Here is a 13,170-nt window from a genome sequence, read left to right on the forward strand (position 1 = left end):
TTCATAATTACAGATGTGAGTGCTACAGGGCAATAGTCATTTAGGCAGGTTACCTTTTGAGCTCTTGGGAAAAGGGACAATGGTGGTCAGTTTGAAACATGTCAGGATTAGAGACTGGGACAAGGAGAGATTTAAAATGTCTGTGAAGCCACTTGCAACCTGGTCTGCGCATGCTTTGAGAACGTGTCCTGGTATAGCATTTGCCTTGTAATTTTTAACCTGTTAAAAGGATTGGCCCCTTTTTTTTACAAATTTTTGCCTAAAATGACATACCCAAATCTAACTGCCTGTAGCTCAGGCCCTGAAGCAAGAATATGCATTTTTTGGTACCATTTGAATGGAAACACTTTGAATTTTGTGGAATTGTGAAAGGAATGTAGGAGAATATAACACATTAGATCTGGAAAAAGATAATACACACAAAAACGTTTTTGGATCATCATCTTTGAAATGCAAGAGCAATGTCCATAATGTATTATTCCAAACCCAGGTGCAATTTAGAGTTTGGCCACTAGATGGCAGCAGTGTATATGCAATGTTTTAGACTGATCCAATGAACCATTGCCTTGCTGTTCAACATTTTGTATCAAGACTGCCCAAATGTGCCTAATTTGTTTATTAACCTGTCTGGGGTATGTGGGACGATTTCGTCCCACCTACGTAACAGCTACTGATATTCCAGTGGCGCGATTTTTGAATCGTTAGAAATACTATTACTTCAATTTCTCAAACATATGACTATTTTACAGCTATTTAAAGACAAGAATCTCGTTAATCTAACCCCACTGTCCGATTTCAAAAAGGCTTTACAACGAAAGCAAAACATTAGATTATGTCAGCAGAGTGCCCAGCCAGAAAAAATCAGACAGCCATTTTTCAAGCTAGCATATCATGTCACATAAACCCAAACCACAGCTAAATGCAGCACTAACCTTTGATGATCTTCATCAGATGACACACCTAGGACATTGTGTTATACAATACATGCATGTCTGTTCAATCAAGTTCATATTTATATCAAAAAACAGCTTTTTGCATTAGCATGTGACGTTCAGAAAACGCATAACCCCCGGCAAACTTCCGTTGAATTTACTAACAGTTTGCTAAATTACTCACGATAAACGTTCACAAAAAGCATAACAATTATTTTAAGAATTATAGATACATTACTCCTCTATGCACTCGATATGTCCGATTTTAAAATAGCTTTTCGGATGAAGCACATTTTGCAATAATCTAAGTACATAGCCCGGCATTACAGGGCTAGCTATTTAGATACCCACCCAGGTCAGCATCCACCAAAATCACATTTCCTATAAGAAAAATGTTCTTACCTTGCTTGTTCTTCATCAGAATACACTGCCAGGACTTCTACTTCAATAACAAATGTTGGTTTGGTCCCAAATAATCCATCGTTATATCCAAACAGCGACGTTTTGTTCGTGAGTTCTAGAATGCTTCTTCCCGGTTTCGCGCATGGCGCATTGGCGTGTCAAAAATGTCTAAATATTCCATTACCGTACTTCGAAGCATGTCAACCGCTGTTTAAAACCAATTTTTATGCCATTTATGTCGTAGAGAAGTGATAATATTCCGACCGGGAGTATGCATTGAGCCTAAACAGCCGAATAAAATTTCTCCTCAGAAGCGACTCATGCACGCGCATCATTCAAAGGTCCTCGGAGCATCCACTTACAAAAGGCGATAATATGTTTCAACCTGAGGCTCCCTCGTAAACCTTCAGTTATTTCGCGGGCTCTGAGAGCCTATTGGAGCCCTGGGAATTGTCACGTTACAGCTAAGATCCTTACTTTTCAATAAAAAGATGCAAGACGCACGACTCCTTGTCAGACAGGGTACTTCCTGCTTGAAACCTTGTCAGGTTTTTGCCTGCCATAGGAGTTCTGTTATACTCACAGACACCATTCAAACAGTTTTAGAAAATTCAGAGTGTTTTCTATCCAAACCTGAACAATAATATGCATATTCTAGCTTCTGAGTTGGTGTAGGAGGCAGTTAAAAATGGGAACATATTTTTCCAAAATTCTCAATACTGCCCCCTAGCCCAGACAGGTTAATAACTTTTCAAGTTCAAAACTGTGAACTCTCCTCAAACAATATCATGGTATTCTTTCACTGTAATAGCTACTGTAAATTGGACAGTGCAGTTAGATTAACAAGAATTTAGGCTTTCTGCCAATATCAGCTATGTCTATGTCCTGGGAAATGTTGTTGTTACTTACAACCTCATGCTAATCGCATTAGCCTACGTTAGCTCAACCGTCCCTCAGGGGACCCACCAATCCTTAAGTTAAATGTTTTGCTCATATAGGCCACAAAGAGCGAGATCACACAGTTATCTGGAAAAACAGGGGATTTCACGCAAAGCAGTGTTATATTACTCGAAGCAAACATAAAAGGCATTTAGCTAGTTTGCGATTTCTGCATCGCTTGGCAACTCATGACTGGGTTTCCCTTTGTAATCCGTTATCGTCTGCAAGCCTTGCCACAAACGATGAATGTCGGAGGCGCTGTAATAGGATTCCACCTTCTTCCTATATTGTCCTTTTGCATGTTTGATGTCTCGTCAGTGGTCATAGCGGGCTTTCTTGTATGTGTCCATGTCCCTGGCTCATTCATTGTAAGCGGTAGCTCTAGCCTTTAGCCCAGCATGGATATTGCCTGTAATCCATGGTTTTTGGTTTTGATACTTTCTTAGTCACTGTGGGGACAACATCATCATGCACTTATTGATGAAGCCCATGACTGTAAACTCGTCAATGCTATCGGATGAATCCCGGAACATATTCCAGTCTGTACTAGCAAAACAGTCTTGTAGCCTCGCATCTGCTTCATCCGGCCACTTCCGTAGTGAGCGCATCACTGGTAATTCCTGTTTGAGCTTTTCTATGTAAACAGGATGCAGGAAAATGGAGTCATGGTCAGATTTGCCGAAGGGAGGACGAGGTAGGGCCTTGTATGAATTTCTGTGGGTAGAATAAATGTGGTCTAGAGTTTTAGCGCCCCTGGTGGCACAGGAGACATGTTGGTAGAAGTTAAAGTCATCACCCACCAGAAATGCTGCCTCTTGGTGAGCGGTTTCTTGTTTATTTATGGCCCCATACAGTTTGTTGGCTGCCAGAGTGATGTTGGCTTGTGGAGGGATGTGGACAGCAGTGATAATTACAGACGAGAACTCTTTTGGTAGATAAGAGGGTCTGCAGCTTACAATGAGGTATTCTACAGTACATCAGGTGACAAAAGCTAGAGATTTCTTTTACACTTGAAGCAGCACACCAGTTGTTATTTATGAAAAAACACACTCCACCTCCTTTCGACTTTCCAGAAGCTGCCATCCGATCCTGCCGCTGCATGGAGAATCCACCGAGTACTGTGCATAGCCACGTTTCAGTAAGACATATAATATTTCAGCTTTTCAAGTGTCTCTGATAGGAGACTCTCGAACGAAGCTCATCCATTTTATTGTTGAGTGACTGGACATTTGCCAATAGAACGGAGGTGAGCCCCGTTCGGTTTTCTCTTCGCCTCAATTTCACCAGGACTCCACCTTATCTCCTGCGTCTATGCCTTCAGTGTTTTGGTAGCCCATGGAACAAAGGAATAGGGTCTGGTATGAACAGTGGAACAGCTGAGTCGGAGTTGAAGTTGTATTTGAAGTCTAAATCGAGGTTAGTAACTGTCGAATCTGATGTCCAGAAGTGCTTAGTGGTGTGAACTTTCTGTACAAAAAATGTAAAGATAAATATGATAAAAGTCACTATATAGCAAAGTTCGGTTGGAACTCGTAAGATATCGGGCTTCTCCTTCAGAGAAGAATACCGCAGTGTACTGTATACCCATATGTATGCCCACCTACTTACGCACGTATGTGTGTGAGTAATTGAACGCGTGTACACATACACTATATGTGACTCACCTCCTGGATTTGGTCTTATGTGGCAAAATTTGAAATTGTGTTTTTTACATTGGATAAAACTACAGACTCAAGGCAACAAAATGGTATATTATACAATGCATTTTTGAGGAACAATGGGAAAGTAATGTTGCTTTGAAAGTTGATACACTTGTAAACTCACTTTTGAGAAAATGGCCTTAGAATATTTTGGCATCTAGTGAAGAGTTCCTCTTTGTCTACATCCATTCAGCATCGTTCACACCCTCTTAAGCTTTAGCACCACCCATCTCATTTCGGTCTCGGAGCATTCAGAGGGCACACTTGACGCTCTGGCTGATGATTTGTTTACCTCTGGATAACATGAAAACAGCCTAACCAGCTCTGCTGGCAACAATTTTATTACGCTTTTTTGTGAGCGTTTACTGACACCGGCCATATTCAATGGGTGTTATACACTTTAGCATAAGACATGTAGCTAGCTAGCTAGCTAGGTAAACAATAAATGAAGCTAGGTGAACAACGTATAAGATCACACATGTAACGTTCGCTAACGAGCCAGCCAGCTCATTACTACCCTGCATGATTCTGCTTGGAGCTAACCAACCAGGTTCAATGTTAGCTAGCTAACATTAGGCTCTAATTAGCAAAGCAAACAGTTCTGGGATACGAATAACGTCATACACGTAACGTTAGCTAGGGAGCCAGCCAGCTCACATTAGCTAGCTAGCTAACAGTACACTTTAGCTTGTAATGAAACCACTTTCTGTCAAAATTTGAAACATTTAATATCTGAAAATGTAGCTAGCTAGACTACCTTACCCATATACATCATCATGCATAATGGACACGTCTCCCTGTCACAGATGGCATGCCACGGTTGCCCTTAGTTTGAAGATGTAATCCGGAAACAGGTGTTTTCTCCATCTCTTTAACTATCATACTCTAATTCCACAGATTTCAAAACTCGATCCTCCAGAAAGTGGAGAGCAACACTTATGGAGCTCCACTAACTGATACATATTTTTTTTAAAGCCATGTTCGACAGGATTACCAACACCGACTGGCCCACTCATTACCTCAGCCAATCATGGCTAGTGGAAAGTTTTCTGTATTTAACCAACAAGGCTCGTAATTTAACAATTTTATTCGTATTTACAGATGGCATACAAATGTGTTATTAAGGCACATGAAAGTTCACATGTTCCAGAAGGCATTTCTGCCAAGAAAACATATTTAGATTAAAAAAAAAGACTCCCCTGTGAACTAGTGACTTGTGACAAAAGCCTAGTTTCCTGAAACGGGTCACATATATACAAAGGTATGTGGACACCCCTTCAAATTAGTGGATTTGGCTATTTCCACCACACCCGTTGCTGACAGGTGTATAAAATCAAGCACACTGCCATGCAATCTCCATAGACAAACCTTGGCAGTAGATTGGCCTTACTGAAGAGCTCAGTGACTTTCAACGTAGCACCGTCATAGGATGCCACCTTTCCAACAAGTTGTTTGTCAAATTGGGGAGAAAAAGGGGGGTTAAAAAATAATACAAAGAATAATAATAATAGATCTGCCCTGTTAGAGCTTCCCCGGTCAACAGTGAGTGCTGTTATTGTGAAATGGAAACGGAAATCATCTGTCCATATTTGCAACACTCACTACTGAGTTCCAAACTGCCTCTGGAAGCAACGTCAGCACAATAACTGCTTGTTGGGAGCTTCTTGAAATGGGTTTCCATTGCGGAGCAGCCACACACAAGCGTAACATCACTATACGTAATGCCAAGTGTCGGCTGGAGCTGTGTGAAGCTTGCCGCCGTTGGACTCTGGAGCAGTGGAAACACGTTCTCTGGAGTGATGAATCACGCTTCACCATCTGGCAGTCTGACAGACTAATCTGGGTTTGGCAGATACCAGGATAATGCTACCTGCATAGTGCCAACTGTAAAGTTTGGTGGAGGAGGAATAATGGTCTGGGGCTATTTTTCATGGTTCGGGCTGCGAGCCAGGCCTAATTGCCCAACATCAGTTCCCAACCTTACTAATGCTCTTGTGGCTGAATGGAAGCAAGTCCCCCCAGCATTGTTCCATCATCTAGTGGAAAGCTTTCCCAGAAGAGTGGAGGCTGTTATAGCAGCAAAGGGGGGACCAACTCCATATTAATGCCCATGATTTTGGAATGAGATGTTTGACGAGCAGGTGTCCACATACTTTTGGTCATGTAGTTTATGTGTGTGTTCTGACAGGTGCGTGCCATGGACAGCGGTGTGCCTCCCCACTACAGCGACCTCTCTCTCACTGTCAACATCCTGGACGTCAACGACAACACACCCATCATCGAGAGCCAGGGGGGCTACAATGTCAGCATCAGTGAAGTGAGTCACACACACACACATCAGTCAGCCTATACAATCATATGCGCGCACACACAAACACACACGTCAGTGAATTACATACAGAATAATATACACACACCCAAACACACACACACACACACGCATCTATCAATTAAACTTTTAAAGCGCCCTCTGTGTCGTAGATGCTTCCAAAAAAATAACATCTGAACGGGATGTTTGTCTGTGTTTTAAAAAAGTAATGAACTCCATTTCGGTCTGAATTTAGTGAAACTACCACCAAACTACTGCAAAATGTAGTTAAATTACTAGTTGAATTACATGTATTGGAACTACTCCCCAACACTGACCCAAAGCCTTTCAAGCTTTCTGTCTCCTTACCCTGTCTCCCCATTTCATTCTGTGCTGCCTGGATACAAGTCCTCAAAAAATATGAATGGAGGGTGGAATTTCACTCTGCTTTAAAAACAACAACAAAAAACTATGAAATATATACAGTACACAGAAAATATAGTGTATTACGAACATGATGCTGAAAAATGTATTGTCCATCTATCTGTGTGTGTGTGTTAGAATGTGGGGGGCGGTACGTCCGTCCTGCGCGTGGTGGCCACCGACCATGACATCGGGACAAATGCCATGCTCTTCTACTACATCACCTCGGGTAACCAGGACCTCACCTTCCGTATGGACCGCATGACAGGTGAGATGACAACCCGACCGTGCCCACCCGACCGTGAGCGCCAGCAGGAGTACCGGCTGACCGTGATGGTGGAGGACGACGGCACGCCGCCACTATCGGTGAGTCAGAGAGGGTCAGAGGTTAGAGGTCGAGGGTGGGAGCGGGTGGGGGCTGACACACAGAGCTAAGGGAACAGGGATGATTTGAATTGGACAGGGTTTTGGTCACTGTGTTACCAGGGTCACTCACGTTTTGTAGGCAAATTTTGCAGAACATAATGAATAGAGCCGTCTACATGTGAGAGAGGCATGCTTGTTTTATCTGAACGTTACACAACGTTGTGCCTTGTTAAACACTCCCCTGAACAGTAGCTGTGTAACTTGTGACTTGGCTATAGGTTGTTGGACTGGCTTCAGTTAGAAGAGTCATATCAGGTTAATCACAGTTGAAAACATGTTGCCCTCTGTTGGTGTTCCTCAGTACTGCAAGCACTTCACCATATGGGTGGGCTAGGATTAGCCTGGCTTATTCCTGGTATTTTGAATGAGTCAATATCTTTGAAGTGGTTTCAGTGACCGAATATGATGAAACTGTATAAAATAAGGAAACATTTTGAATAAGGAAATATTTGAAATAATACATCAAACTAATATTGGCAAATCATTTATTCAGGCCTCAGAACATGGAGAAAGACTTCAAAACACATTCTAACGCATTTGAAGACAATGTTCACATGGCAATGCTCCCTACTTAAGGAGCTATAAATATAAAGCCTTTATATAGTATGGTATAAGTTTATAGATGATTTGTGAAGGATGTACCTGTATGTAGTGCATATTAAGACTTCATGTATGCTATATACATTTTTTAAATTATTTAAAGTGGTCCCATGATGAGTAGCAGGTTGATGGTTTAATCCCATGTGTTCTGCGTTGGCTGATCAGAGGTATAGGGACAAGAAGTTCACTGTGATACACAGGAAGTGCACGACGATGTGCAATAACAGGAAATCCACGGCTGTGGTGCCATTTTACTGAAAGAGGAAGAGACTTGTTACTTCCTGTTTAGAAACCTTGCAAGAGCTCTTCACATGTTCCTCACCACAATGTGATTAGTCTGAGTGTATGCATGCATGCAAGCGTGCGTCCTCTATTTTTGCGCAAATGTGGGACTTATATGTCATGTGATCGGTCTTTGTGGTCGCCTATGTGTGGCCTCTGTCTCACAGAGTCTATGATTGACGCACTTGGTGGAAAAAGTACCCAATTGTCATACTTGAGTAAAAGTAAAGATACCTTAATAGAAAATGACTCAAGTTAAAGTCACCCAGTAAATACTACTTGAGTAAATGTCTAAAATGATTTGGTTTTAAGTATACCTAAGTATCAAAAGTAAAAGTATAAATAATGTCAAATTCCTTACGTTAAGAAAACCAGACGGCACCATTGTCTTGTTTTTTAAATTACGGATAGCTAGAGGCACACCAACACTAAGACATAATTTACAAACAAAGCATATGTGTTTAGTGAGTCCACCAGATCATCGGTAGGGATGACCAGAGATGTTATCTTGATAAGTGTGTGAATTGGACCATTTTCCTCTCCTCCTAAGAATTGAAAATGTAACGAGTACTTTTGGGTGTCAGGGAAAATGTATGGAGTAAAAAGTATATTATTTTCTTTAGGAATGTAGTGGAGTAAAAGTAAAATAAGTCAAAAATATGAATATTAAAGTACAGATACCCAAAAAAACGACTTAACTTCAACAGGATCGGTGGGTTCCCAGCGGGACGGTTGAGCTAACGTAGGCTAATGTGATTAGCATGAGGTTGTAAGTAACAAGAACATTTCCCAGGACATAGACATCTGATATTGGCAGAAAGCTTAAATTCTTGTTAATCTAACTGCACTGTCCAATTTACAGTTGCTATTACAGTGAAATAATATCATACTATTGTTTGAGGAGAGTGCACAGTTATGAACAGTTATGAACACTCCACTGGCTTCCAGTTGAAGCTCACATCTGCTACAAGACCATGGTGCTTGCCTACGGAGCTGTGAGGGGAATGGCACCTCTGTATCTTCAGGCTCTGATCAGTCCCTACACCCAAAGAAGGGCACTGCGTTCATCCACCTCTGGCCTGCTCGCCTCCCTACCTCTGCGGAAGCACAGTTCCCGCTCAGCCCAGTCAAAACTGTTCGCTGCTCTGGCACCCCAATGGTGGAACAAGCTCCCTTACGACGCCAGGACAGCGGAGTCAATCACCACCTTCCGGAGACACCTGAAACCCCACCTCTTTAAGGAATACCTGGAATAGGAAACTTCAAAGTGTTTCCATTCAAATGGTATCAAGAATATGCATATCCTTGCTTCAGGTCCTGAGCTATAGGCAGTTAGTTTTGGGTATGTAATTTTCGGCTAAAATTGAAAAAAAGGGGCAGATCCTTAAGAGGTTTTAAGTAGTACTTTAAAGTATTTATACTTAAGTACTTTACACCACTGACTGACACTTGACAATAGAGAAATGTGCCACTACTGAAACATTTGCAATAAAAAGAGAACCATGCACAGTAGTGATCATTTTGATTGACCTATTACAGATACATTTTATATGCATACCAAAATTAACAGAATAGTAAAACCATGATATTAAACAAGATATTAGAAACCTTTAAATTTAATTTAGAGAAATAGAATCTCTATTGTTCTCTGTAAAATTCAGGAGCCAAGACCAAGATTCATAGCAGGACATTGGTTCCAAGATCCAGACCATGACAAGTTAAAGAGCAAATGTATGTGGTCTTGAGTGGTCTCAAGACCACTAGATCAGGAGTCCATGGGCCCTTTCTTCAATTGTAAAAAACTCAATGAGAGTTTGAGCACAGTACAGTAGAGCAGAGTACAGTTCAGAAAAGTAAAGTAGAGCATAGTACAGCAGAGTACAGTACAGTAGGGCAAAGTATAGTAGAGCACAGTACAGTACAGTACCATCTGCATGGTGGTCCTCTGTAGCTCAGTTGGTAGAGCATGGCACATGCAATGTTCAATTGGCCGGTGCCATAACAGACTCCATAATGGTAAGATACAAAGATGAGGCCACATATACACACATATACAATACCAGTCAAAAGTTTGGACACACCTACTCATTGCAGGATTTTTCTTTACTTTTACTATTTTCTACATTGTAGAATAATAGTGAAGACATCAAAACTATGAAATAGCACATATGGAATAATGCAGTAACCATCAAAATGTATTTTATATTTGAGATTCTTCAAAGTAGCCACCCTTTGCCTTGATGACCTCTTTGCCCACTCTTGGCATTCTCTCAACCAGCTTCATGAGGTAGTCACCTGGAATGCATTTCAAATAACAGGTGTGCCTTGTTAAATGTGAATTTGTAGAATTTCTTTCCTTCTTAATGCGCTTGAGCCAATCATTTGTGTTGTTACATGGTAGGGGTGGTGTACAGAAGGTAGCCCTATTTGGTAAAAGTCCATATTATGTCAAGAACATCTCAAATAAGCAGAGAGAAACAACAGTTCATCATTACTTTAAGACATGAAGGTCAGTCAATCCAGAATTTTCAATACATTTTCAAGTTTCAAGTTTCTTCAAGTGCAGTCGCAAAAACCATCAAGCACTATGATGAAACTGGCTCTCATGAGGACCGCCACAGGAATGTAAGACCCAGAGTTGCCTCTGCAGCAGAGGATAATATCATTCGAGTTACCACCCTCAGAAATTGCAGCCAAAATAAATGCTTCACAGAGTTCAAGTAACAGACACATCTCAACATCAACTGTTCAGAGGAGACTGCGTGAATCAGGCCTTCATGGTCGAATTGCTGCAAAGAAACCACAACTAAAGGACACCAATAAGAAGAAGAGACTTGCTTGAGCCAAGAAGTACAAGAAATGGACATTAGACCGGTGGAAATCTATCCTTTGGTCTGAGTCCAAATTTTAGATTTTTGGTTCCAACCGCCGTGTCTTTGTGAGACACAGAGTAGGTGAACGGATGATCTCCGCATGTGTGGTTCTCACCGTGAAGCATGGAGGAGGAGGTGGGATTGTGTGGGGGTGCTTTGCTGGTGACACTGTCAGTGATTTATTTAGAACTCAAGGCACACTTAACCAGCATGGCTACCACAGCATTCTGCAGCGATACACCATCCCATCTGGTTTGCGCTTTGTGGGACTATCATTTTGTTTTTCAACAGGACAATCATCCAAAACACACCTACTGGCTGTGTAAGGGCTATTTGACCAAGAAGAAGAGTGATGGAGTGCTGTATCAGATGACCTGGCCTCCACAATCCCCTGACCTCAACCCAGTTGAGATGGACCGCAGAGTGAAAGAAAAGCATCCAAGTGCTCAGCATATGTGGGAACTACTTCAAGACTGTTGGAAAAGCATTCCATGTGAAGCTGGTTGAGAGAATGCCAAAAGTGTGCAAAGCTGTCATCAAGGCAATGGTTGGCTACATTGAAGAATCTCAAATATAGATATTTTGATTTGTTTAACACTTTTTGGGTTACTACATGATTCCATATGTGTTATTTCATAGTTTTGATGTCTTCACTATTATTCTACAATGTAGAAAATAGTAAAATAAAGAAAACCCCTGGAATGAGTAGGTGTGTCCAAACTTTTGACTGGTATTGTATATAAACATATCTCTCTATGGTGTCAATTGTTTTGGTTGTGACCATTTCAGTTTGGAATTTACAGAATCCCCATAATATATGCTGGCTATCTTTCATTTGGACATTCTGTATGTACATCCCAGAAAACATGTTTTAGCCCCAAAATATTTCTATATACAGTACATTGAGTATGCAAAACATTAACCACACCTGCTCTTTCCATGATAGACTGATCAAGTGAATCTGGGTGAAAGCTATGATCCCTTATTGATGTCACTTGTTAAATCCACTCCAGTTAGTGTAGATGAAGGGGAGGAGACAGGTTAAAGAAGGATTTTCAAGCCTTAAGACAATTGAGACATGTATTGTGTGAGTGCCATTCAGAGGGTGAATGGGCAAAACTAAATATTTAAGAGCCTTTGAATGGGGCAGTAGGTCTCAGGCGCACCGGTTTGTGTCAAGAACTGCAACGCTGCTGGGTTTTCACGCTCAACAGTTTCCCGTGTGTATCAAGAGTGGTCCACCACCCAAAGGACATCCAGCCAACTTGACACCTGTGGGAAGCATTGGCGTCAAAATTGGCCAGCATCAATGTGGAATGTTTTCTACACCTTGTAGAGTCCATGTACGACGAGTTGAGGCTGTTCTGAGGGCAACTTAATATTAGGAAGGTGTTCCTAAAGTTGGCAAGAACACCTCTTTAAAAAAACATTAATACAATAAAACATTTCTCCTAAATGTTTGCAGACAGACTACTCACCGTGTGGCCATAGTGGAGGGGGATGCAATCAAATCACCTTGTGGTATTTGTAGGGTTGTGGCTTATTATTTTAAAGCATGGGGGGACAGCATTTTTCAGAGAAAGATGTTTAAAATAGACAAAACATATAATTAGATCACTATCTTTCAATGCAATAATAGAACAAATCAAGATGTTCCATTGAAGTAATAGTGTTAAACAAATTACATAAATCCTAAATTTCTTTATTTTCAAACAGAAAGTTTAGGAGGCAGGGTTTGGGACAGCCCCCTCAATAGAAATGGCTGTATAAACAATGGCTTTATACTATATTAATTTAACAATGTGTTTGTTATTGCCTTGGATTGAATTAGAACATATGATGTTAATAAAATGTCCTAAGTTTGGAGACTTAACTGGTTTTTTAAATAGTTTTTTTGGGGGGTGGGACAGCAATTTACAACTGTCATGATGTGCCCTGGGGGGAGGATCATAGCCCCCCTGCCTCTCTCTCCACAGTTGTATGACTTTACAACAGGTCATAAATACCTGGTAGAAACTGCCATGCAGTATTGAGAGAGTCAACCAGAACAAAACGCTTCTCTTAGTTCAAAACTCCTAATCCCCAAAATGGGAGAACTAAACAATATTTCTACTTTTGAGAATGTGGGAATGGTCCGATGACACTTAAGGGACTGTTATGATGAGTGTTTCATTTGGTGCTCTCATGAAGGACAGGAAACACACATAACTGTATCTCTTCAAGTGTATGTACATCTCCCAGCTGTCAGGTTTACATCTAAATATTGTGAAACGCATGTGATTAAA

The 13,170-nt window shown here is 41.1% G+C and overlaps 1 protein-coding gene across 1 annotated transcript in view; it reads left to right on the forward strand.

Moving 5' to 3' along the window:
* Positions 1 to 13,170, forward strand: part of LOC115194080 (cadherin-23-like) — a 752,381-nt gene that overhangs the window by 576,679 nt on the left and 162,532 nt on the right. The window contains exons 36-37 of the mRNA XM_029753428.1: positions 6,162 to 6,290; positions 6,843 to 7,070. Coding sequence (XP_029609288.1) covers positions 6,162 to 6,290; positions 6,843 to 7,070 — 357 coding nt within the window. The remainder of the gene's footprint in view (positions 1 to 6,161; positions 6,291 to 6,842; positions 7,071 to 13,170) is intronic.

The sequence above is a fragment of the Salmo trutta genome, chromosome 5, assembly GCF_901001165.1.
Source record: "Salmo trutta chromosome 5, fSalTru1.1, whole genome shotgun sequence".
In the NCBI taxonomy this organism is placed as follows: domain Eukaryota; kingdom Metazoa; phylum Chordata; class Actinopteri; order Salmoniformes; family Salmonidae; genus Salmo; species Salmo trutta.